The sequence below is a fragment of the Pogona vitticeps genome, chromosome 4 (genome assembly GCF_051106095.1).
Source record: "Pogona vitticeps strain Pit_001003342236 chromosome 4, PviZW2.1, whole genome shotgun sequence".
NCBI lineage: Eukaryota > Metazoa > Chordata > Lepidosauria > Squamata > Agamidae > Pogona > Pogona vitticeps.
In genome coordinates, this window is record NC_135786.1 from 3,806,113 (window position 1) to 3,831,593 (window position 25,481).

The 25,481-nt window shown below is 49.6% G+C and overlaps 1 protein-coding gene across 2 annotated transcripts; it reads left to right on the plus strand.

Annotated features, from left to right (window-relative positions):
- The first annotated feature begins 3,579 nt into the window (after window positions 1-3,579).
- On the plus strand, window positions 3,580-25,083 carry RBCK1 (RANBP2-type and C3HC4-type zinc finger containing 1). 2 transcript variants are annotated; one of them, XM_072996635.2, is made up of 13 exons: window positions 3,580-3,716; window positions 8,912-8,979; window positions 9,928-10,072; window positions 10,868-10,961; window positions 12,816-13,014; window positions 13,726-13,868; window positions 13,979-14,152; window positions 14,775-14,935; window positions 16,286-16,397; window positions 19,889-20,068; window positions 21,061-21,159; window positions 22,707-22,850; window positions 24,170-25,083. In XM_072996635.2, the coding sequence occupies exons 2-13, from the start codon at window positions 8,934-8,936 to the stop codon at window positions 24,248-24,250; spliced, it is 1,578 nt and encodes a 525-aa protein (XP_072852736.2). In that variant the 5' UTR covers window positions 3,580-3,716; window positions 8,912-8,933; the 3' UTR covers window positions 24,251-25,083. The 2 variants fall into 2 exon arrangements, with proteins under 2 accessions (XP_072852736.2, XP_020670325.3); XM_020814666.3 differs by lacking the exon at window positions 3,580-3,716 and having other exon boundaries at window positions 8,583-8,979; window positions 16,286-16,388.
- The last annotated feature ends 398 nt before the right edge of the window (window positions 25,084-25,481 follow it).

Consider the following 25,481-nt stretch of genomic DNA (forward strand, 5'->3'; position numbering starts at 1 on the left):
GGCCTAACTGGGAGAGCTTCAAGACTTAGCATAGGCTAAGGTTTCCTGTGTGGAAACGAATCTGGCCCACTGCTGGTTGGGCGCTTCCTTTCTGCACAGGAAGCTAGGCCTATGCTAGGGCAACAAGGCCTTCCCAGCTAGGCCTTTTCTCCAGGTGAGCCACATTTAGGTGTCTGTAGGTGTGAATCGCGTATCTTATGCCTTATTTGGATTTGTCTTGTTGCACAATATAAAAATGGGGTTATAGATGTTCAGACTTCATTTTTAGCCTAAATCCTGGTACCTGTCTTCAGTTCAAGGAATTAAAAGTCATGAAGTTGAATTTCCATGGGTTTCTCTTGGTACAGAAACTGCTACAAAGTCCCTGGTTTATATACTTGCTTTCAAAGTCTGCAAATAATTGATGCATTCTAGCAATGATGTGTGTTATGCATGGAGCTTGGATAGGTTACCTTTTTGAACTACTATTTCCATAATACCCCGCTTAGCATAACTCTGCTTCTGCCTGCAACATCTTGGCCTGCTGCCTCCCAGGTGTGCTAAGTTGCAACCATTTAGCCCAGGAAATTCTGGGACTTAGAGTCCAATGCATCTGGTGGGCACCTGGGCGGGAAAACTAGAATATCCACAGTTCTGCAGATGGGCTGGAACCTCTGTTCCTCCTTGTGGCTTGCTAAGCCCACAGAGACACTCCAAAACAGCTGCTCCCAACCAAGGTTCTGGTGAGCTGATTATTAATAACACCATTCATTTTCTGCCCTGCAAAACTGGAGGAAGGAGTTTATAATCCAATTGAAGACGGCTGCTCCATGCAATAGGAGACTGTAGGAAAGGTCACCGGAGCTATTCAAGGAAGGAGATGATGGGGCAGAGAGACGGCGCTTGAGCAACTGTAGACAGCAATAACTCATTTCCAAGGCCCAGAAGCAGAGGGAAGTCTGCTGGCCTTGTGTCTCCTTATTACAGTGTTTGTTTGTTTTGTTACTTTAATTTATATGCCACCTTATTAGTGTCGAAGCACTATTCTGGACTGTTTACAAAGGAATAAAAACCAAGACTTCAACAAAAACATTAAAATATGACACCAATGGCAGAAATGTGGCAAAAGTGTTTTTTAAAATATCTAGTGGTGCCCAACAAATTATCACAAAAAGCAGAACTGGATGCAAAATGAAACAGCGCCGTCTACGTTGGCTCGGGCATGTCGTGAGAATGGCTGACGGTCGGATTCCGAAAGATCTCCTGTATGGAGAATTAGTGCAGGGAAGCCACCCCTGAGGGAGACCTCAGCTGCGATACAAGGAGATCTGCCAGCGGGATCTGAAGGCCTTAGGAACGGACCTCAACAGATAGGAAACCTTGACATCTGAGCACTCAGCCTGGAGGCAGGCGGTGCATCACAGCCGCTCCCATTTTGAAGAGACCCTTGTCCAGCAGGCCGAGGCCAAGAGGCAGTCACGAAAGCAGCCAAATCAGGGAGCTGGACAGGGGACAGATTGCATTGGTCTCCAGTGTGGAAGGGATTGTGTCACTCTCGAACTGGTCTCCTCAGCCACATGGGATGCTGTTCCAAGATCTCTATTCAGAGCACGTGACCATCATCTCGAAAGACTGAAGGAGGCCTAATCTAATGCAAAATGCTCAGCCCGGGTCAGATTGAAAAGCTTCCCTGTTTTCAACTGTATCCTAAAAGAATACAGGACGGGGGCTAGGCGTAGCAGATCCGAAAGCTGATTCTATCATCCCTCTGGTAGATGACCTTCGGACCTCTCTCGGGCTGGCTACTCAGAAGAGCGTGGCCTGAGATGATCTAGTATGTCTAGCAAATGACTTCGGGGAAAGATGCTCGGACAGGTCATGTGGACCCAAACTGTGAGAAGCTTTATACGTGAGTCGAAACCTTGAACCTGATCCGGATCTGATTTTTAGAAGGCTATCATAAGGCAGAGTCCGGGGAGTCCCTGCGAAGATCAGCCAACTTGATCACACTGATTAAGGTGATAACACTGAAGTGACACCATTCCTTGGAAAGGTGGTGCTGGAGGAGAGCTTTCTGGAGACGCTGAACTGCCCAAAAGGTGAACAAGTGGATCCTAGATCAAATCAAGCCGGAACTCTCTCTGGAGGCCAAAAAAGATGAAATGAGGCTCTTGTATTTTGGACACACCCTGAGAAAGCAGGATTCTCTTGACGACCCGTGCCGACAACAGCAACCACACCGATCCAGAGGGAAGACAAAATTCACAAGGTTGGGACACAGCCCTCGGCAATACCTGCCGGCTCAGAGTGTTTCTCCGTCCGGGTCGCTCCTCCTGGATTGAGGTCCAGGCGGGACGTTTCCTTCCGAAGATCTCCTGCCTAGTTCTTTTGAGTTGGAAAGAGTCTGGAGTGGGGGTGGGGATTGAACCCGGAGTTTTCTATATGTGGCACATAGACTCTACTCCATGATGAAATGTCACAAACTATGGGTGACGGTGGCCCTTCATATGCAACAGTTAAACGTTAGGTTGTCGGTTTTAAAACTGGCCATTTCGGAGTTGAAAGTGAGAAACCCAGTGGAAGGCCTGTTTCTGTCCCTCTGCCTGCAAATGTGAAAGCCATCCATGACATGATCATGGAGGAAGGACCGCCGAATATCAGCCAAAAGTATTGCTCCGTATTTGGGAACATCCCGTGCGAGAGTTGGTGCCATTATCCACAACGACTTGGAAATGAGAAAGCTGGCAGCAAAGTTGGATCCCCAAACTTTTGACAACTGAACAAAAGAGGAAACGTGTGGAGTCATCGGTGGCTGTTTTGGAACCTTTTGCAAGAAATGAGTCAGAGTTCCTGGGCAAACTGGTAACTGGTGATGAGACATGGATCAACTGTCATGATCCTGAAACAAAAGGACTGTCTAAGGAATGGAAGCACAGTGGTCCCCCCAGGCCAAAGAAGTTCCAAGTGCAAAGGTCGGTGCAGAAGCAAATAGCAACAGTTTTTTTGGAATAAGAAGGGAACTCTGCTGGTGGATGATCTCCAACAGGGTTCAGCCATTAATGCAAAATATTACTGTGCTTTATTGACGAAGTTGAGGCAAAACATTAAGGAAAAACCTCGAGGAAAGCTCTCCAAAGGTGTCATTCTGTTGCATGACAACGCCTTGTCACACACTGCAGGTGAAACAATGGCAAAACTGACCTCCTTAGACTTTCAAGAGATGCCCCATCCACCCTATTCTCCCGACCTGACTCCTTCTGACTATCATCTGTGTATATATATATATAATTTGCCTTTTCCAGTCACCTTCCTCGTTTAGCCACGCACATTTCCCCCCTGGAGCAAAGGCGGACGGAGGGACACAGCGCCCGACGACTTTCCCATTTTCTCCTCCTAACAACCCTGCGAGGTAGACCAGCCTGCCCAGGCTCTCCCCAGCGGGTGGGTAGGTGGGGGTGGAAAAAGGGAAAGGCCGAAGGGTCCTTCCCCAGCCCGGGACGTAGCGCCTCCCGCCGACCTATCTCTCTCTCTCCCTTCCTCCCTCCCTGCAGGGAGGGGGAGGGGAAAAAATCCGGGCCCGTGACGTCACGGGGGATTCCCTCGTCCCCCTCCGGGGCAGCCACGTGCCGGGCTCTGCCGGGACCTGCCCGCCTTCTCCGCCTCTCGCCTCCCGCCTCCGCCTCCGCGGCGGGGCCGACTCCGCTTTCGCTTTCGGGGCTCCGGAGCCGCGCCTGGAGGTCAGGTCGGGGCCGGGGCTGGCCGGGGCTGGCGGGTGGGTGGGGGAGTGGGGGGCTCCCCCCAAACCTCATGGTGCCCCTCCTCCCGGGGTGGGGGGAGGCTCTGTCCGTGCGGGTCTTGGGGGGGCGGTCCAGCCGGCGGGCGGCCCCCTCGACTCCCGAGGAGACCCCCCTCCCCGCAGGGACGCCCCTTCGTCCGCCTTGGAGGGGTGGGGGCTCCCCGACGCCCTCCCAGGCTGGAAGCGGAGGATCGGGGCTTCTTTCCGGCCGGAGTCCAAATCCTCTCCCCCCCCCCCCCAGGGCCTTGAGTAAACTGCTTAATCTGGGCGGGGATCGCCTTCCGCCCTCCCCGGTTCAGCCTCCGGCGTTGCTTCTCCTTCCCTTCGCCCCGATCCAGCCAGGCGGAAACTCCCCTTCCTCTCCCTCCCGCGCCCCCCCCAAGCCAACCCCTCCCCCTCCCTCTGCCTGGGCAATTCGGGACACCCCGGCGGGCGGGGGAGCCCCATTGAGTCCCCTGGGGTGACCTCCGGGTAAACACGGGCAGGATCCCCCATCACCACCACCACCCACCGGCGATCGTTTCCATGGGGGGGAAGTTTTGGGGGCCCGAAGTACGGGAGGGACATCGACCTCTGTGTGTGTGTGGGGGGGGGGGCTTCCCTTAACGCGCAGCACAGCAGCTCAGGGGGTTGATCTGGAGCCAGAGGTTGGGGGTTCGAATCCCCCACTGGACGTCCTTGGCAGGGGCTGGACTCAAGGACCCAAAGGGTCTCTTCTGGCGGTGCAGTTCCAAGATGATGATAATGATGATGATGATTCAACAACCATCAGGCAATCTAAATTATCAAAACATTGACTGGTATCCTCTACCTACAGATGCAAGTTTTAACCAAAAAAATTATTCTCTGTTAAATACTGTATGGGCACAGCGTGTATGCGGTTGCTAATATATTGCTGTTCTTTGTAGCTCTGAGGGTGGTGTGTGATTTCTGTGGTGATGATGATGATGACAGCATGGGAGGAAGGGGCAATGAACCCCCACCCCTTTTGCAAACCCGTTTTCTTCCGGGAAAGATAGGGATGGCCACTGAGATGGCCAGCTTCAAGAGAGGCCTGATGAGGAGCACCTTCAAGGTCAGGATCCCTGGGTGGCTTGTCCAGCGCCAGGAGGCGGTTGTGTGGGAAGGTTGCTTATTGATGAATGGGGTTTGTTTCTCTGGGCCAAGGAGATGTCGGAGTTTGGCAAAGTTACCTACCTACCTACCTACCTACCTACCTACCTACCTACCTACCTACCTACCTACCTACCTACCTACCTACCTACCTACCTACCTACCTACCTACCCTGTTTCCCCTAAAATAAGACCTAATCTGAAAATAAAAGCAAAGCAAAAAAGTGTGCTGCTTATATACTGCCCCATAGTGCTTCAAGCACTCTCTGGGTGGTTTACAATTTTAATTATACAGGCTACACATTGCCCCCCCAGCAAGCTGGGTACTCATTTTACCGACCTCGGAAGGATAGAAGGCTGAATCAACCTTGAGCCGGCTACCTGGGATTTGAACCCCAGGTCGTGAGCACAGTTTTGGCTGCAGGACAGCGGTTTAACCCGTGGCCTAGTATGATTTTTCAGGATGCTCTTAATATAAGCCCTACCCCAAAAATAAGCCCCAGTGAAGTTAACCCCCCCCAAACACCATTGTGTCGCATTGTGCAGCAACCAGAAGGCTACAATATGACTATAAAATAAAACATCCCCTGAAAAGAAGCCCTAATGCATTTTTGGAGCAAAAATTAATATAAGACCCTGTCTTATTTTCGGAGAAACATGGTTTCTATCCCTCCCTCCCTCCCACCTTTCTCTTTAAAAAAGAACCATGGAGGATTTTAATTTTTATATTTTTTAAAGGGATATAACTCGAAGGCCTCCATAGCCAGTCTTGCTGCTGTGTTTGAGGTCCAGACAGGTAATGTTTCCTGACTCCTGGTGTTTCACGCCAGCTTGGGGATTCTACAGAACACCTCACACAGCAGTGGCTGGTTGCCTGCAAGAAGTACGGGCCAGAAATCATGGGTGAACAGTATTTATTTCATTTATTTATTTAATTAGATTTCCACCCCGTCAATTCTAGACCAAAGGTAAATCGTGTCCTGTTGCTTTAGAAAACCTTCCGTGCGCTGGCCATCTTGGGAGAACTGGGTGCAAAGGACAGGCTCTCCTCCCCATAGAAGGCATGTAAAGCACATGGGCAGGAAGCCATGCCTGCAGTTTTCAAATTGTTGTTGTTTAGTCGTTAAGTCGTGTTCGACTCTTCGTGACCCCATGGACCAGAGAACACCAGGCCCTCCTGTCTTCCACTGCCTCCAGGAGTTGGGTCAAATTCATTTTGGTCGCTTCGATGACCCTGTCCAGCCATCTCATCCTCCATCGTCCCCTTCTCCTCTTGCCTTCACACTTTCCCAACATCAGGGTCTTTTCCAGGGAGTCTTCTCTTCTCACGAGGTGGCCAAAGTACTGGAGCCTCAGCTTCAGGATCTGTCCTTCCAGTGAGCACTCAGGGTGGATTTCCTTCAGAACGGATATTTTTGATCCCTTTGCAGTCCAGGGGATTCTCAAGAGCCTCCTCCAGCACCACAATTCAAAGGCGTCATTCTTCGGCGGTCAGCTTTCTTTATGGTCCAGCTTTCATTTCCATACATCATTACTGGAAAAACCGTAGCTTTGACTATGCAGACCTTTGTCGCCAAGGTGATGTCTTGCTTTTTAAGATGCTGTCGAGGTTCGTCATCGCTTTCCTCCCAAGAAGCAGGAGTCTTTTAATTTCATGGCTCCTGTCACCATGTGCAGTGATCATGGAGCCCAAGAAAGAAAAACCTGTCACTGCCTCCATATCTTCCCCTTCTGTTTGCCAAGAGGTGATGGGATCAGTGGCCATGATCTTAATTTTTTTGACTTTGAGCTTCAGACCATTTTTTGCACTCTCCTCTTTCACCCTTATTAAGAGATTCTTTCATTCCTCCTCAGTTTCTGCCATCAGAGTGGTATCATCTGCATATCTGAGGTTGTTGATATTTTTCCGGAAATCTTAATTCCGCCTTGGGGTTCCTCCAATCCAGCCTTCCGCATGATGTATTCTGCATATAAGTTAAATAAGCTAGGGGACAATATACCGCCTTGTCGTACTCCTTTCCCAATTTTGAACCAATCACTTGTTCCATATCCAGTTCTAACTGTTGCTTCCTGTCCCACATATAGGTTTCTCAGGAGACGGATAAGGTGGTGAGGCACTCCCATTTCTTTAAGGACTTGCCATAGTTTGCTGTGGTCCACACAGTCAAAGGCTTTTGCATAATCAATGAAGCAGAAGTAGATGTTTTTCTGGAACTCTCTGGCTTTCTCCATAATCGAACACATGTTAGCAATTTGGTCTCTAGTTCCTCTGCCTCTTTGAAATCCAGCTTGTACTTCTGGGAGTTCTCGGTCCACATCTTTGTAGGATTTTGAGCAGAATCTTGCTAGCGTGTGAAATGAGTGCAATTGTACGGTAGTTGGAGCGTTCTTTGGCACTGCCCTTCTTTGGGATTGGGATGTAGACTGATCTTTTCCAATCCTCTGGCCACTGCTGAGTTTTCCAAACTTGCTGGTATATTGAATGTAGCACCTTACCAGCGTCATCTTTTAAGATGTTACATAGTTGAACTGGAATGCCATCACCTCCACTGGCCTTGTTGTTAGACAAGCTTTCTAAGGCCCACTTGACTTCTCTTTCCAGGATGTCTGGTTCTAGGCCAGCAACCACACTATCTGGTTGTCTGAGACATCCAGATCTTTCTTGTATAATTCCTCTGTGTATTCTTGCCACCTCTTCTTGATGCCTTCTGCTTCTGTGAGTTCCCTACCATTTTTGTCCTTTATCATGTCCATCTTTGCACAAAATGCTCCTTTAATGTCTCCAATTTTCCTGAACAGATCTCTGGTTTTTCCTTTTCTGTTATTTTCCTCTATTTCTTTGCACTGTTCATTTAAGAAGGCTCTCTTGTCTCTCCTTGCTATTCTTTGGAAGTCTGCATTCAATTTTCTGTAACTTTCTCTATCTCCCTTGCATTTCGTTTCCCTTCTCTTCTCTGCTATTTGTAAGTTTTCAAATTAACAGGAAGGAATCAAAAAGGTGTGTGTGGGGGGAGAGAATCTCCCTCTTTTTTATCACTGGATGCATAGGTACCTATGGAATCTAAGAATCTCACCTTAAGAGCCTTGGAAGGAATTTTACACCTCTTGCTTCTTTTTAAAATATATTTTAATTGTAATTTTTGCACTTTGGAGTGCTTTCCTCATATAGGACTGGCTACATTCTACAATACTCTCTTCTCTTCCTTTTTCTTCAGGCAGTAGTCCCTTTTGTGTGTGTGTTTGTATTGTGTGTGTGTGGTTTGTTCTTGTCCTGTGAACAGGCACTTCCTACTGCTTTGAGCTTGTAGATTTCACTCCCAAATATATGCAAAAGATAACGTTACTGTTAAAAAGCAGAGGCACTCAGCCAGGGGGACTTCTTCGCCGGCGAAATATGTGCGCCTAACGGAAAGGATTCTGGGCAATATCCCAGAGCTATTGTGTTTTTATATGCACCTATAAGGGATGAGACCACTCCAAAACTGACGGCATTCAAAGATCACACAACTGGCAAACACACACACAAACCGGTTGTTGTAGGTTTTCTGGGCTGTTTGGCTGTGTTCTGGAGGTTTTTCTTCCTAGCGTGTCGCCCGTCTCTGTAGCCGGCATCTTCACAGAGACGGGCGAAACGTTAGGAGGAAAAACCTCCAGAACATGGCCAAATAGCCCAGAAAACCTACAACCACCATCAGATCCCGGCTGTGAAAGCCTTCGAGAATATACACACATGTATCGATTACATCAGGACTGTTAACACGGGCAGCTGCTGGCAAGAATGGTATTTTCAGAAAGGCAGCAAAAAGCCGCACCCGGGAGTTTTTACTGCGGGTTCATAAGGATCTGTGCACAGCACCCATCGTGTGGTATTGATTCAGTGTGAGGTGGTGCGTGCATCCATAAGCGCCATGTGCAAATCCTCCAGAAGCAGGCCGGGAGTGTTGCTAGTAAACACAGAAGCACTCTTTGAGGGGAATGTGTGAACCCCGCAATGTGTTGCTTTGTTCTTTATGTTTTGAGCAGCCTCCGGATTCTGCAGTTCTGGATGCGGCTGATGGGGCCGGCGTGCATGGAGGAGGCAACCAGAAAAGGTGGGGCGCCTTGGAAACGAGGCACGGGCCTGGGGTGTGGTGGGAGTGCGTGGGGAAGCATTTGGAATTAGAGGTGGGCACGTACGGCCGGTTCGGTGGTTCGTTTGTCAGACAGTCAGGTCTTTGGCACTTCCCAGCCCTGCCTCCGTGAGCAGCCACCCAAAGGCAGCACCCCACCGGGCCCTGCCTCTGAGTGGCCGCCCACCGGAGGAGGCGGAGTTAGGAAGCACCAACCACCAGTTCGTCCAATAAACAAACTGGCACGAACCACCGAACCAGGAGCGTGTGCCCATCTCTATTTGGAATCTTACATAGTCTTTGTTCCCAGGACCTCCTTTCGAAATCCTTTTCTTCTTGCTCTCTTGGGGAAACCCACAGTGTGTTTTGTTCAAAGAACCGTTGGGAGAATTTGAGGTCCCGTTGGCTTCTTCTGCACTCGAGCATGAAACACCTGAAATGTTCTCTTGCTGTGAGTTCCCCAGGTGACTCGGCCAGTGTGAGGCCAAAAACTTAACAGTGGCCAATTGACCAGGAGAACCCGTTGTGGGGGGCAACGAGGAGGATCAGAGGACTGGAAACCAAGCCCTACAAGGAGGAAAGACTAAAAGAACTGGGCATGTTTAGCCTTGAGAAAAGACGACGGAGGGGAGATAGGGCAGCACTTTTCAAAGACTTGAAAGGCTGTCATAGAGCGGAGGAGTAGGACAGGCCATAATGGGCTCAAGCTACAGGAGGCTAGATTTAGGCTGAATATCAGGAAAAACTTCTTAACCTGTTAGAGCAGTACGACAATGGAACCCATGATCTCGGGAGGTGGTGAGCGCTCCAACCCTGGAGGCATTCAAGAGAAAGTTAGATCATCAGGTTTGATCTGTGTTCTTGCCCCGAGCAAGGGGGGGTTGGACTCGATAGTGATTCTATGAACGCCTCCTCCTTTCTCGTTTGCAGCCGAGGAGCAGGCCCTAAGACTGGCGGAAGCCATTTCTGCCGGTGACAAGGAGACAGCCCGTCAATGCGCCACCTGGCTGGCCAAGCAGCGCGTCCCCGTCGTGGTGCAGGTGAAAGAGGAGGCCAAACCCAAACAGACCATCAGGTGACTGCGTAATCGCTGGTGACGTGCAGAGAGCTGAGCCTATATACGGCCCCATTCTCTTGGGATTGTTGTCCTTGTGGGGGGGGGAATCCCAACCCGTGGGGCATGGAGATGCTCAGGAGATGAAAACAATGTTTGAAACCGCTCAGGGAGGTTCAGAACACTAGTGCCTCCCACCTGAGTCCCAACCGGTCATGGGGATCACGTGAAGGCTGGAAAATGTGTTACGGCTCATTGGATTCCCAAGCCGGGTGCTGGAAATGGTGGCTGGGGATTTGGGGGAAATTGTAGCCCAAAGCAATAATTTTTCCAAACTCTAGAATATTACAACGGGGTCATTTCTGCTGAGCCCAGGTTTGCAGAGGCTGAAAGAGCAGAGGAAATAATCTTGGATTTGCTTATGGCGGGAGAGGTGACTAACTCAGTCCGGAGAACATAAAAAACCACAATTCTGGACCCCTCCCTATGCCAAAAACCCCAGAGTGGATGGAAAGCTGCCTTTTTAATGTGTCAGATCATGCATCCATCCTGCCCAGTATTACCAGCGGTTCTCCAGGGTAGAGGAGGCTTTTCCAGACTTATCTTGAGATCCCTGGTATTCCCAGAGGTCTCTCATCCAAGAAGTAACCGGGCTTGACCCTGCTTAGCTTCCAGAATTGGACAGGATCAGGCTGGATGGTAGAATGAGAAGAGACAATTTCTCCAAGGAGAATCGGTGGCTGTAGGCAGGGACCATTTTTAGCAGGCGGGGTGGAAGATGGCTTTCTCACAACTCTTTTCCCTTTCTCCTCCTAGGCTGTGGGTAGGCGTGGAAGATGCTCACATGAACACCATCCCCATTTACTTGCAAGTGCAACCCTGCATGACAGTGGCTTCCCTAAAAGACATGGTGAGGGATGTTTGATGTGTGTGGATCTCATTTCAACACATGCTGATGGGAGCCACCTTGGGTTCAGAGGCTGGGGAGGGCCGGGCCGCTTTGCAAAGAGTCATTCCTGCTGCAAGCGAGCCACAGGCATTGCCTGAAGCCGATGAGTGAGGGGTACGTTGCAAACGCTCGCCTTCTTGAGGGGTGCTGTTAGCCAAGAAGGGCAGTAAATTATACATGTGCCTTTTAAAAGTACAGCAGGGCCCTTGTATCCACAGCATTGGTATCCACTGATTCACTTATCCACTGTCTCAAAATATTGAAAGTATTAAAAGAAAAATTTCCAGAACTGTATTTACTGGTGGATGATTCGACAGAACACACCTCTGTGGAAAACTCCTCTCTTTCTTTTCTAGATATGTCATTCCCTTTGAGAAAGGTTTGACTCATTATACTTGAGGGCGATAGCAGGAAGATTTATAGCAGTGTTCCTCAACCTTGGCCCTCCAGATGTTCTTAGACTACAGCTCCCAGAAGCCTTCACCACAACCTCTGCTGGCCAGGATTTTGGGAGTTGAAGTCCAAGAACATCTGGAGGGCCAAGGTTGGACACCACTGATTTATAGCATCTTGACACTTCTTAAGGTCTACAAATGAGCTTTGCTTGGGCTCTTTTGGTAATTCCCTGTCCTCTTTACTATAAAATTTGACAACATCCATTTTTTGATTCAGCCAAATCGCTTTCTATTCTCCCTGCTAATGACAGTCCTTTGGCCCCGGTAGGATTAGCTCCCAAATCCTCTGCCAGAAATTCTAACTGCTTCAAAATTATATCTTCTGCACTGACTATATCATGAATCATGCAAGAACTGGGAACACCACATCTGCTATGTGCATAAAATGGAATCCTTTTTTTTTTTTTTAGGATTAGGAAATCTTTTGAGGAGTGTGCTTTTTGGCCAGGTATCACGACGTTGCCCTGTCAGAGCTGAAAACCAGTCTGTTGTAACCTTTGAATGAACTTTGAACTGCAGACATGGAAAGGGGCCCCTCGGGATCATGAAGTCCAGCCCTTTCCAAGGAGGCCCATTGGAGGAATCGAACTCCCAGCCTCTGGCTCCATAGCCGGATGCCCTAAACCACTGAGCTCTCTGGCAGTTCCATAGGCTCTTACGACACAAAAAAAACCTCATCGGTTCCTCTTTCTGTTGCTTTCTCTTCTACTGCCTCCCCCCTCTCTCTCTCCCCTTTGGGTCGTAAAGAAGTGAATCCTCTTTAGATTACCTTTTTAAAAAACCTCTCCTGCAAACTGACGGGCTACTCACCTGCTCAGGAAAAATCTCTTGGTCATGCTTTGGTGGTAAAAACACAATTGTTTTCAATAGGTATTGCTGGCTTCCTGGTTTGTTTTCAAGCTAACGCTTCTCCTTCTTTATGTACAAGAAGCTGGTCTGACCCCTGTGGCAAAAATCATTGTCCGCACAAGGTCAAACGGAGGGTGCGATCAGAATGAAGAAGAGAGTAACAGATGAGATCAAAAACTGATGATGGGACCCCCAAAGGTCATCTCACTGAAGCCACTGTCTTAGTTCTTCCCCCATGATGTAGCCCATAAAAGCAAATGCTGAACAATATTTGTTAGTCTTTTGATTGCCACAAGACTCCAAGCCGCTGGAATCCAGTTTTTGGTCTTAATTAAAGAGGACCCATGGAATCCGTTTGCCAAGGGGCAAACTGACACTTAGGTAAATCCTGTTGAATCCGTGGGCCGACTCTAGCTGCAGTTGCCTGTTGGCTTCAAGCTTTGGTTTCTCAAATCGTGACCCGTGTTGCTTCGTTGGCTTGATCGCCGCTTCTTCTTTCTCCCGGCCCCAGATGTTTCTGCACTATGGTTTCCCTCCCAGCATCCAGAGGTGGGTGATCAGGCAGCGGCTGCCTCGGGACCACGAGACCCTCCACTATCACGGCATCCAGAGAGACGGTGACGCGGTTTATCTCTACCTCCTCTCTGCCAAGGCAGCCAAGCTGAGGAAAGAGACTTTCGAGAAGGACCACCAACGCCGCCAGCTGGAAGGTGAGGCTGTGAGTCCGTTGAGGGTGGGTCCGCCAAAGAGGCAGGGTCTCCCGGCGTTGCAGAAAGCCGCATCCGGAGGGCATTCCTGGAAACTGGTGGCCAGAAACGACACCGGGCTGGGTGCGCGCCGGCAGGTTGGGGGGGGTGCATTGGGAGACCTTGCCTCCTTGCTGTTTGTTCCCATGACCTGGCCTGTGAGGTGATGGGCGGCTGACCCTTCTTTAGGCTTTCCGGGACAGTAGGGTCTGGAGGTTTAATCCAAACCAGAGCTTTGGAACGCTCAGCCAAGGGGGTCACTCAAGTGGCAATCATTGGATTTGGCTGGCTGGTGGCTAACATTTTGATCAAGTCTGTTTCACCGATCGGGAAACAGATCCAGAGGCGTAGAATTCACTGTAATCCTAGGACGGGCGTGGGAAATGTGGGGGCCAAACGTGGGCCCGTGGAACACGGTGACAGGTAGCTAGCGTTCCTTCAGAGAGCCTTTTTAAACCAGAAAATCAAGGACGTGGAGAATTACAACGTTCACCTTACCAGCTTGCCCCATCAGGGAGAGGAGCCTCTTCCCCATCTTAGATTTTGAAGGGTGGCCGAGGGGGTGTCCCTCGATGACCGTCTGTGTTTTCGAATGGTCTCGGCTCTCGACCCGGACGAAGCCGAACGGGCCTTTGTATCATTGCTTGCCTATGCCTTCTTTTGCAACCCCATCAGAGTTAGGCATCAAAGAGGAGGTCTTGCTGCCGCGGGGAATGGCCGAAGCGGAAGCCTTGACCAGGGCGGCACCTTCAGACCTCTCGGATCACCCGGTAGAGAAGAAGGATGCTGCTTTGCCTCCCCCCATCAGCCCCCCAAAGGTAAGGGGCCGGGAGAGCGTCCGGGTGCAGGCAGGAATGCCCGACGTTCTGCCCTCGGGTGACCCCCCCCCCCCTCTCTCCTTTTCTCTCCTCCGTGGGCGGCTTCCTAGATGGGCTGGCAGTGCCCGACGTGCACCTACGTCAACACACCCCTGCGGCCGGGCTGCGAGATGTGTTGCACGGAGCGCCCTGTGGATTACGTCATCCCGGAGGGCTATCGGCCGGATGCCGAGGAGGCGCAGTGGCTGCAGAAGGAAAAGGAGGCCGCACTGCAGTACGAGCAGGTCAGACCGACGGCGGGGCACGCTCAGGAACGATGGCTCAGGGGTTGCCCCCCCCTGCGGGTGAAGGGGCTGTTTCAGGCCCCCCCCTCCGCCCCGGGAGGGTGTTTCAAGAAAAACAGGCACTGGGTTGGGGGTGGTTCAAGGCTGTATTGCAGGCAGATGAACACGGAAAGGTGCTGTATCACAAGCTCAACCAAGGGGAAAGGTTTGCTTTTTGTAATTTTGGACCCCCCAGTTCCACAATTGGTGGGGGCGTGGACGATGCTGTGGGGGTCCTGCAAGCGGTAGCCCCCAACCTACTATTCCAGGGTCTCCCTCTAGCCCAGTATCATTGCCTGCTGCTGTTGATGAACGTTCCCTATAATCTTGGGAAGAGAAAAATATTTCCAGCACCCGTTATGTGGGATCCTTAAATGAGGCGTGTCCAGATTTGTTCAGATTTGGAAACTTCTACGCCCAGAATAGGTGCCGTGAAGTTCGACTCCGCTTGCGGAAACTCTTTCTCTGTGTGTGTGTGTGTGTGTAAGATGGGAGAACTTCCTGAAAGTCAAGAACACACGGATCACCATAATCACCCAATTTTTCTCTCTCTCTCTCTCTATCTCTCTCTCTCTCTCTGTAGGCCCAGGAACAGCAGAGGCAGAAAAACTACCAGCAGTTCCTGCAGCTGGACGGGCAGAGCCTGGTGCCCTCGGATGGGGCCATGGAGTGCCCGATCTGCTTTGCGGTGCTGGCACCGGGCGAGGGGGTGACCTTGCGGGAATGCCTGCATTCCTTCTGCAGGTAAGCTTCCCCGAAGACCCCCGAGCGGTGGCCGCTGGTGCCTGCTTGAGATTTGCAGAATGATCCTCAGCTCGCAGTGCGACAAGGAACTGTTTCACAGTGAATGGCTCCCTTTCTCTCTGGCCAGGTGACCTTCTGTGGAGTGTGTGCAAGGACGCAGGGTTGGGCCATAAGCAAATTGGGCAGGGGTGAGGGCTGGCAGAGGGTCTCCTCCAGCCTCTCTCTCACACACCTACACAAATGCACACAATGCCCATAAGACACATTTAGGCATAGATACAACATATGCCACGTGCATTCAAAGGCACGTATACAACTCACGTTCTCACCGATCCATAAATGTGTACATTCTGTGTGCAGACAACAAGGACCCAGGGAGTCCCCAAAAGTTCCAGGGGAGTGAACACCCTGGCTGCAAGTGGGATGTGCACACCTTCCAGCACAGCTTCCTTCCCTTCCTCCTGGCGTGACAGGGGAGAGCGGAGAGAAGTCTTTGTGAGTTGCTGAACCAAAAGGGGTGGGGTGGGGGTGGGAGGTCTTGCAGGCCAGAGGGGGCTTGTTTGCGACTCCCAGCCGGATTACCCCAGCAGCCTCAAGGCTGGCTTTAAAGATATTCTGGGAAGGTGTCCTTCCTCCTTCATTGAGCTAGCTAGCCGAGGGTAAAAACCGAGACAAGCCCAAATCAAGGGGAATGAAGCGAGGGGTGGCAAAGGATCACCCACGGAGTATCCTGCTCACCCCTCGGTCTGAAACAGCCTCGGTCCCATTAAGGTTCCAACCCCTTACCTTTTTGATAGGAATCTTCAGGTCATTTTAGTGATGGTTGCTTTTTGAAGTGCAGGTGTTTATGGTTTTTTTTGGACTACAACTCCCAGAAACCCCCAGGCAGAGAATCCTGGGAAGGGTAGTCCTAAACCCACACCTCTGCACCACGCATGCTGCTGCCATAGTTGAAAATCCCAGAAAAAAATGATGGAACAGAGGGGGGGGGGCTCCGGCTCATGGCTGTGGAACCGAAATGTCTCACCCTACTTTGGATTCACGGCTTGAAGATGGGAGCCGAAGAGACTAAGGCAGCTTTGAGACGTACGTGTGCTTGGCACACGCATGTTTGTGGCACGGGTGTGCAAAAGGCAGCTTGTGTTTCTGCACTGGAGCTGTGCGGGCGCTCTTAAGTCGGCTTCCCCTCGGCCCGTTCCCCTTCGGATGGGGTGGACAAGCACCGTCCGCGATTCCCCAGCCAACTCGGCTAACGGGAGTCGTCGATCTGGATATCCGGCAGGGAAACAGGCCGGCAGACGGCTGCTCTTCCCACCGTTGTTTCCTCGCCACCTTCCTCCCTCCTCACAGGGAATGCTTGAGAGGGACCATCCTCAACAGCCAGGAGCCGGAGGTGTCCTGCCCTTACATCGACGAGAACTACTCCTGCCCGTCGCACCTGCTGGAGCGCGAGGTCAAAGCGGTAGGGCAGGCGGGGGGGGGGGGACCTGGGCAGAAAAAACTGCCTCCTGTGGGTTGCCCGGCCGAGCTGGGAGGGCGGAGGCATCCGATGGGCTTTTCCTATCTCCTCTCAAGAGAAGAGAGGGGCAGACCACCTTGTGGTGTCTTCCAGACGTTGCAAGCAGATGCTGTGATGTGCCGTCATGCTACCTCCAATGTGTGGGGACCCTATGCATTAGAGGCCTTCAGAGGTCTTGCTAAAACCTCAAGCCTGCGGCTTCCTTTACTGAGTCAATTCATTTTAGGCGGGTTGTTGTTTACATGCCCTCCAGCTTCTGGTGACCCTTCGGATGAGCGATCTCCTAAATATCCTGCCCTTAACTGCCTTGCTCAGCTCTTGTAAGCTCAGGCTTGTGGCTTCCCTTAAGGAGTCAGCCCATCTCACATTCGGTCTTCCTCTTTTCCTGCTGCTTTCCACCTTTCCCAGCATTAGGGTCTTGTCCAGAGAAGCCTGCCTTCTCAGGATGTGCCCGAAGTAGAAGAGCTTCAGTTTCAACTCCGGAAATAATTCAGGCTTGATTTGATCCAGGACCCACTTGTTTATCTTTCTCTCAAGCCCGGGATATCTGCAACGGTCTCCTCCGGCACCACATTTCTAACTCATCTGCAATACAAGAGTCATAGGGAATACAAGAGTGTGGACGATCTTGGTCTCCAGGGACACATCTGGACACTTGATGATCTCTCCTAGTTCCTTCATCGCTGCCCTTCTGAGTCTCAGCCTGTTTCTGGTTTCTTGTCTGCAGTCTCCCTTTAGATTGATGATTGAACCAAAGTATACAAAACCTTTCACTATTTCAGTTCCTTCATTGTCAGCCATGAAGCTCTATGGTTCATCTGCAGCCATGGTTTTTCTCTTCTTAATGTTAATTTCCAGTCCTGCTTTGGCACACTCTTCTTTCACTTTCATTATAGTTAATGTCAAATCATTGTGGTTTTCTGGCAGTAAGAGGAGGCCATCTGCATATTTTAAATTATTGATGTTTCTTCCATCAATTCTCACTCCTCCTTCAACTGAATCTAGTCTGGCTTTCCGTACGATATGTTCTGTGTACAGCTTGAACAAATAAGGGGATAAGATGCACCCTTTTCTGACCCCTCCTTTCCTATAGGAAACCATTCTGTCTCTCCATATTATGCCCTAGCAATACTTTCTTGTCCACAATACAAGTTACCATATTTTAACATGTATAAGACGCCCCGATGTATAAGACCCCCCTCCCACTTTTCTAACCCCAAATTTAAAAATCTAAGAAAGGCTTAGCAAGTGGAGGGTGAAAGGGATAAAAGCAATCCTGCAACTGCACAATTGCTTTGATCCCTTTTCCCCTGCTTTTGCTAAGCCCTGTGGGGCTTAGCAAGTGGAGGGGAAAGCAGCGATCAAAGTGTAGCAGGATTGCTTTTATTTATTTATTTATTGTTTATTTATTGAATTTATATCCCATCTATCTAGTCAGTTACGACCACTCTAGGTGGCTTTGATCCCTTTCCCCCTCCACTTGTTTTTGTTCTTTCCTCAGCTTACTTCCATGTATAAGGTGACCATCAAATTTTTGTCTAAAGATTTTAGACAAAAGTATTGTCTTATACACGGCAAAATACGGTATGTATCAGGACAGTCAAGTGCTGAGGCGCACCCATTTCTTTCAGAACAACCCATAATTTCTCATGATCTACACAGTCAAAGCCTTTGCTTTAGTCTCTAAAGCACTTCAGTAGCCGATAAGTACTTGCAATATGATCTCAAGTGCTTCTTCCATTTCGGAATCCAGCTTGAACATCAGGCATTTCTCCATATAAGGCAAAAACCTTTGCTGCAATTCTTTGAGCATCACTTTGCTTGCATGGGAAATTAAAGCAATGATCCTATAGTTACTGCAGTCCGTGGCATCTCCTTTCTTGGGAATTGGAATGTTTATTGACTGTTGCCAAAATGTGGACCATTGTTTTATTTTCCATATTTGTTGGCGTAAGGATTTTGACAGATTATGTCTCTGTGGCTTGAAATAGTTCTGTTAGTATTCCAGCTACTCTTAGTGATTTATTTCTTCCTAGTACTTTCAGGGCAGCTTTCACTTTACTTTCTAGAACTGCAGGTTCTTTGTCATAGGATTCCGCTTCAAAGGAGTCTGTCATCCTTTTATCTGTTCTGTATAAGTCTTTAGTATACTGTTTCCACATTCTCTTTATCTTCTCTTGGTCAGGTATTGTACTTGTTTGTTGGTCATTCAGCATTCCTAACCTAGGCTTAAATTTTCCTTTGATTTCTTGATTCCTCTGGAATAGATATTTTGTTTTTCCCCTGTTGCTTGGGTTCTGTATCTCTTCACACTGGTTTTTGTGGTAGTTCTCTTTGTCTCTATGTGAGAGCTGCTGAAAGGCTGCATTCAGGGTTCTGAAACTATTTTTGTCACCTTTTCCTTTTGCTTCTCTCTATCCTTTACAATTTAAAGTGTTTCTACCATCATCCGTCTGGGTTTTTCTTTTCTTTTCACTACAGAAATTGTATTTTTGCATTCTTCCTTAAAATATCTATGGTTTCAATCCATAGTTCTTCTGGTTCTTGGTCAATTTAGTTGACCAATGAAAAACTGTTCCTTACGTGGACTTTAAATTCATTAGGAATCTTTTTAAAAATTATATTTTGGCACTGTGATTCTTTTAGTGTACTTTTTCATCTTTACTGTAATGTTTGATATTAACAGTTCATGGTCAGTACTACATTCTGATCCCAGTCATGTTTTGCAGTGAGAATACTACTTCTCCATTGAGCAGAATATCCATCTCCTGCTTCCAATTACATAGTCTATTTGATTTCTCTATTGACCATCTGGTGATGTCCATCTGTACAGCAATACCGTCCTTTCATTTTTGTGCACATCAGCCACTAGACATCCTTTCAGCTTTAATCTAGTTGCGTCATTAGTGACAGAGCTATTCATACTTGTCCTTTGCTATCATGCAGTAGCTGATGGAGTGCCTTCCGACCTGGGAGTCTCCTCTTCCAGCATTATTTCTTGTTTCATTTTGGACTGTCTCAAGGTTTTCAAGTTAAGGAAAATTCATTAGGGGCTTACCATCACCACTTTCTGTGCAGTACTAACAAACGTTATCTTGAGTGTCACCTTTGGAAAACAAACACAACCTTGTGAAAAAGGAGTGGCTGAACAGGACGGTCCTCCAGGAGAAGCTGAGAAAAATGGCTGGCTTGACCAACTTCCGGCCGTTCACGGATTGATTTCTGAATCAGAATTTGCAAATCTGGGTGTGAGCCTGGGATTCGAATCTGGTGGCCCTCACAATATCCCCGGGCAATGAGTACCATAGATTCAAACTGTTTGCATGAGTCGATTTCCCTTGAGGGAACAATATTAGGAGGGCAACCAAGGACAGTCCTTTTCCCCCACCCCTCCCAAAGGATTTTCTCTGAAGATTTTTCTGTCTCCTTTGTAGCTCCTGAGCGAAGGTGAGTATCAGCACTTCCTAGACCTGAGTGTCTCCATTGCCGAGAACCGCAGCCGATCCAGCTTTCACTGCAAAACCACGGACTGCCGGGGCTGGTGCTTCTACGAGGATGACGTGAACGAATTCTCTTGCCCGGTGTGTGGGAAGGTGAACTGCCTCCTGTGCCAGGTGAGAGAGGCTGCCCGAGATGAGTGCCGTGTGGCGTGCGTGCGCGGGCTATTCCTGGAATGCAGAGCGCCTAGGCGGCAGCCGGAAGGAGACAAACTTAACTACCAGCAGATCACTGGGCATTCGAAACATTTCTGCCCACGTGTTTCTGGGTAGAATAGAGACTGGGTGTGAAATACGGCGGCACATACACATGCCTTGAAACATGAAAAAAAAAGTCTGCACAATTCAAAAGGGGAAAAAATAAACCTTAACTAATATTGGTGCACCCACCAACCAGGCCCTGTAGAGAGAGAGAAGTATATTTCATATCCTCTCGCTGAAAGCACCAAGTTAGGGAAGGGCTGGGTTGAAGGCTTCTCTCCGTACCCATGGATAATGAAATTGAGATGGGATTTTGAATGATCTGGATGACACACCCCGTAATGCTCTATTCTGAGTTCTACCAGACAGACACCAAAATGTGGCTCGCCTGGGAGAAAGGCCTTAAAACTGGACGACTTTGAGGCCTAGCTAGGCCTAGCACCACCCGGACGTCTCGTTCTGCCCTGGTGTTGGCTGGGAGCTTCCTTTCTGAACAGGAAACGTGGTGGCGCTAGGCCTAGCCAAGCCTCAAAACCTTCTTGTTGAAGCCTTTCTCCTTGGTGCCTCTGAGGTGCCTGACTGCCAAGTAGAACTCCTGGAGTAGAGGATTATGGGAGTTGTAGTCCAAGAAACCTTTTTTTAAAAAAAAACACCCATGCCTAAATAGCAAATCTTCCTGGCAACAGACGTACAAGTTCAGTTCTTGAGTATGATACTCAGATTGCAGCCATTACTGTAGCAAAAAAAAAAAGGTGGGAGTTTCCTGCCTGTTTATGCTGTCCTGGATCGGTTTTGCTGTGACAGTGTTTGTACGGGCCCCAGAGGTGTTGCACCTCTGGAGAAAGGCTTGGTTACAATTTGAGTGTGGATGACGGGTAGCCAGGATCCAAACCGTGTCTTCTCTGTAGGCTATCCACGAAAACATGAACTGCAAAGAGTACCAGGATGACCTCCAGATCCGAGCGCAAAATGACCAGGCTGCGCTGCAGACCGCAGAGATGTTGCTGGTAAGGACGTGGACCGGCCTGGGAAGGGAAGCTGGGGGGGGGGAAGGAGAGGGAGCCGGTTGCCCTCCAGGGTCATTAATGGGGGCCCTTGCACTTGCTCCACAAAGCAGAGTCACAACTGGGAGCCAGTTCACACCCACCTGATGCCCTCTAGAGAGGGCGGACTACAGCTCCCATGGGGCTGGCTGTGAATGATGGGTAGCAGGAAGAGAAAAGCCGCACTGCTGAACAATAAAGGTGGCCTTGGATCAGAGAGATCTGGGTTTGGAGTTTCTGCCCAGGCATAATGCCCCGTACATTATTTTGGGTCCTGTGACTCCTGTCCTGATGTATCATCTTCTCGGGGAAATTCAGAAGAGCCCCAACATCATCCTGCCCAAAACTCTGGGGGGGGTGCAGGGGGGAGACCTCCTTCATTCCTCTAAAATGATGACAGGGTGAATCAGTGCTCTGACGCTTGCTAGGGAATAATACAAGCAGATACGGTGTGGCACGTTTCTGAGACAACGGACGTTCGAGTTGAAAACCTTTCTGCTTTCTTGGAGCATCGTAGGAGAAAGATGACCCAGACGAAACAGACTGAAAAACTCACATGTTTAGCTTCCAAGTAAAAACCTTAAGAAAATCATCAATGATCAAGTTTTTGGCAAGGAAAATGTCCTGTCATCTTCAGGATGGCAAACGGCATACGGTGACATATACTCAAATTTAACTGCAACACGAAACGTTCCAGGGGTACTAAGTGCTTAATCCACTTTTGGCTGTTCTAACAAGATCCATTATGGGAGGTCACTAAGTCTTTCCCCTTCCTCCCGGTTCACCACCTAGAATTGTGCCCCCGTGGGAGCGCCACCGGCAATTGCTGGGTTGGCTAGTACGCCCTCCTCCGTTCCTTGATCCATGAACGATGAGGCACATGATGGAACAAGAACCTATTATTATTATTATAACAGGGTTGGGGGTTTACAACAACCAGCATCTCTGGACTTTCCCGGGCTGGTTTCCTGCACTACCCAGTTGTGAATTCTCAAGTCTAAATGAGTCTCTGGGTCTTCGGTCCCTCTAGTTAGCCCTACTGGGAGGGGGTGGTGTCCCGTTCCTTTCCACAATCTCTCGCCTGGGGCTCCTCTGGGTTGTGGGGTGCCTCTTCTGGGAATTGTTGAGTGTTCGGTTTTTCCCAAAGGGACCAGAGGGTTTCTATCAACTGGACAAAGTTTTTGCAAAGTTGTTTTTCTTGCTTTCTTTCCCCCCCCCCCCGCAGAGTCCCATTTACATGGTCATGTTTTCAGTCGCTGCTGATTGTCACCGTTCCTTCACACTTCTGGGAACCCCCGTTCTCTGACACATCAGTGACCCATCACAGAGGGGTGTTTTTTTTTGGGGGGGTGGACACTGTGGGAATAATATACAGATACACAATCCCCTCCCCTGAGTATCTAACTGGTACAGACCCATATTATCCTGCCGCATTTATAGGACGCCTTCCAAAACTGGAAAGAGGCAAAGTCGACAAGCGTGTCCTCCTGAGAGTTTTGGTTTCCTTTCAGAAAATGGTGCAGACTGGGGAGGCCATGCATTGCCCCTCGTGCAACATTATTGTCCAGAAGAAAGACGGCTGCGACTGGATCCGATGCACCGTCTGCCACACTGAGATCTGCTGGGTGACCAGAGGCCCGCGCTGGGGGCCGGCGGTAGGTGTTAATTGGGCGCACCCCTACAGAGGAGAAACATTTCCCTTTTGGCAGGCTCTCTCTCTCTCTGTCTCGTGTCTGAGGAAGTGGACTTGTCCACAAAAGCTCACATAAACATGTAGCAGTTAGTCTTTAAGATGCTACCAGGTTTTGGCTCAGGAATATGACGAGCGGGAAGGATTTTGGAGTTCTTGTAGATTAAAAGCTGAATCCGAGCCCACAGGGAGAGGTGGCAGCAAAAAAGGCAAATATTATTTTAGGATGAATTAACAGAGTCTCCAAATCCTGTGAGATACTGATTTCCTATTTATTCGGCACTGGTGAGGCCTCACCGTGAGTATATTGTGTCCAGTTCTGGACACCACACTTCAAAAAGGAAGCTGACAAATTGGAACAACTGCTTTGGATGTGGTGACTGCTCCAACTATGGAAGCACTGAGGAGAAATTTAGATAACCACACTTTGGTTCGTATTCCTGTACTAAGCAAGGGGATGGACTTGATGGCCTTACAGGCCCCTTCCAAGTCCATGGTTCTAGTTGTCTTTGTTTTTCTTTTGCCAGCTCCCACGGACTATTTCTCCTGTACTATAGGTTGCTTCTCAATGGAAAGGAACAGCAGCCTTTTAGGATCCTTGCGTGCATCGCCCAGCGTGGTTAGGCTTATGGCTTTGCATTGCCTTACTTTCCCCACCCAAACCCTGCATGACTGAACTGCCGGCCGCCTTGTGGCTCATTGGGTGTTTCCTTCTGACCTTGCCCAGTGCCAAAGCAGAGCATGAAGGCTGCCTAGCTGAGCCAGTAGATCCTTCTCATGCGCTAGCCGACCGCCTGAAAACCTTTCTGGAATTAAAATGCACCCGTGGAAAGTGAAGGCAGCATCCCAGGAAAGCCATGCCCCAGGTTTGCTTCTGAAATCGCAGCTGTCAAAACCGAATCTGCCCCATTTAAGAGGGCAAACTGTGCTAGTTTTGGGGACTAGTTGAAACCGTTATTCCTGCAGATGGTGGAACGATGGGAGGAGGATAACAGACCTATGGGGAAGCGCAGCGGAAGGGCCAGCAGAAGGCAGATCCGCGTTTACTTTGTGAAATTCATGGATTGGTTAAGGATGTTTGTCTCCCCATCATTAAGCATGAAGAAGTACCAAGGATGGGCAGTGCTTCTTCTTCTTCTTCTTTTTTTTTGGACTACAAGTCCCAGCATCCTGGCTTGGGGGGTTCTGGGAATTGGAGTCCAAAGAGGTAACATTCCCAACCTCTGGCAACTGCCCCCGTGTTTTGTTCTAAATACTCCATCCAGGTTTTTCCTTCGTCCCCAGGGCTCCGGCGACACCAGTGGGGGCTGCCGGTGCAAGATGAACGGAGCCCCTTGTCACCCAAACTGCCAGAACTGCCATTAAGGAAGGACCAGGAGCTTTCACGAGAGCCGAGGGGCTCACTCAAGGGATGGCTGGCTGGCAGGGAAGGATATGAACGGGAGGGCCTTGTTCTGATCAACCGAGCTTGTCTTAAGTCAAAACAAAGCAGCGTTTGGAAATGGAGGTTCCGGCCACCAAGACCCGAAAAAAACCCTCTGCCACAGAAAGACAACACATCACCTCCTGGTTTCAATTCATGTCCTGACTGGACGGTCCTGGCCTCTCTCTTGCCAGGATCATAGGGTACCTGATGCAGACAGGGGGCCCTTTAGTTTCACCAGAAATAAGTCTGGTTTCCCCTTCCAGCAGGTTTTCCTTCTTCACAAACAGCATTAAATAATGTACGCCTTCCAGACTCCTGTTGGGTAGAAATCCCAATGCACTGGTCAGTCTGTGGGCACTGAAGCGAGGTCTCTGAACCCTCTCACGGGATCAACCAGATGTGCACGAACACCGGGTTTGGGGCTCTGAGGTTCCTATAGGAACCTTGCGGTGCGATAGCTATGCTGCAGTACTGCCGTGAAGACTCTGCTCGTGGACTGAGTTGGATCCCAGGGGGTTCAATGGGAAGATGGCTCAGAGTTGACTTAGCCCCTTTCATCAGTCTTGAGATTGGTAAATAGTGTATACCCAGGGGGTGGGGAGCGATATGTAGCCTGCATAATTAAAAATTGTAAACCACCCAGAGGGTGCTTTAAGAGCCATGGGGCAACATTTTGCTTTTATGGAACGTACCAAAGTGGTGTATATACTAAGTTTGTCTGGTTTGTCCCAGCAAAGAGGAATTTATAATAAAATACATGGTCGCTGAGGCATCCTTCTGTGGGTAGCTGAGTCACTGGTCTCGTGTTGTGCCAGACAAGGTTGTTGTGGCACGCAGCTTTAATGAGTGAGAAGCCTCGCTGGCGCCGTTTGCCAGATGAAGTGCTTTCCGCCGGGTTCGCAGGAGAGTAAGAAGCACTCTTGCCACAAGAACTGGAAATGAAGGTCGGCGTGTGCGTCAGCCAAGGGTCCTCAGCCGGGCTCACCATGAACTTGAAGAGGTTGAGCTGCTCAACCTGAGTTTGTTATGGTCAGAAAAATGTGGCATGAACAAAGGACCCCCCTCCTGCCTCTTCCTGACCTCTGAGTCCTTGAGGGGGGGGGGCTGGACTGCTGTCATTAGACACCCACCCATCCCCGCCTGCTGGTGAGTCTGCTTCTACCTGATCTC

What these genes read in the sequence shown, in the direction of transcription:
- RBCK1 (XM_020814666.3), top strand. Translation starts at nt 8,880, where the DNA reads ATGTGTTGCTTTGTTCTTTATGTTTTGAGCAGCCTCCGGATTCTGCAG. An exon ending in GGAGGAGGCAACCAGAAAAG is followed by an intron (nt 8,980 to 9,927) that starts GTGGGGCGCCTT and finishes TCTCGTTTGCAG; the next exon opens with CCGAGGAGCAGGCCCTAAGA. An exon ending in CCAACGCCGCCAGCTGGAAG is followed by an intron (nt 13,015 to 13,725) that starts GTGAGGCTGTGA and finishes CAACCCCATCAG; the next exon opens with AGTTAGGCATCAAAGAGGAG.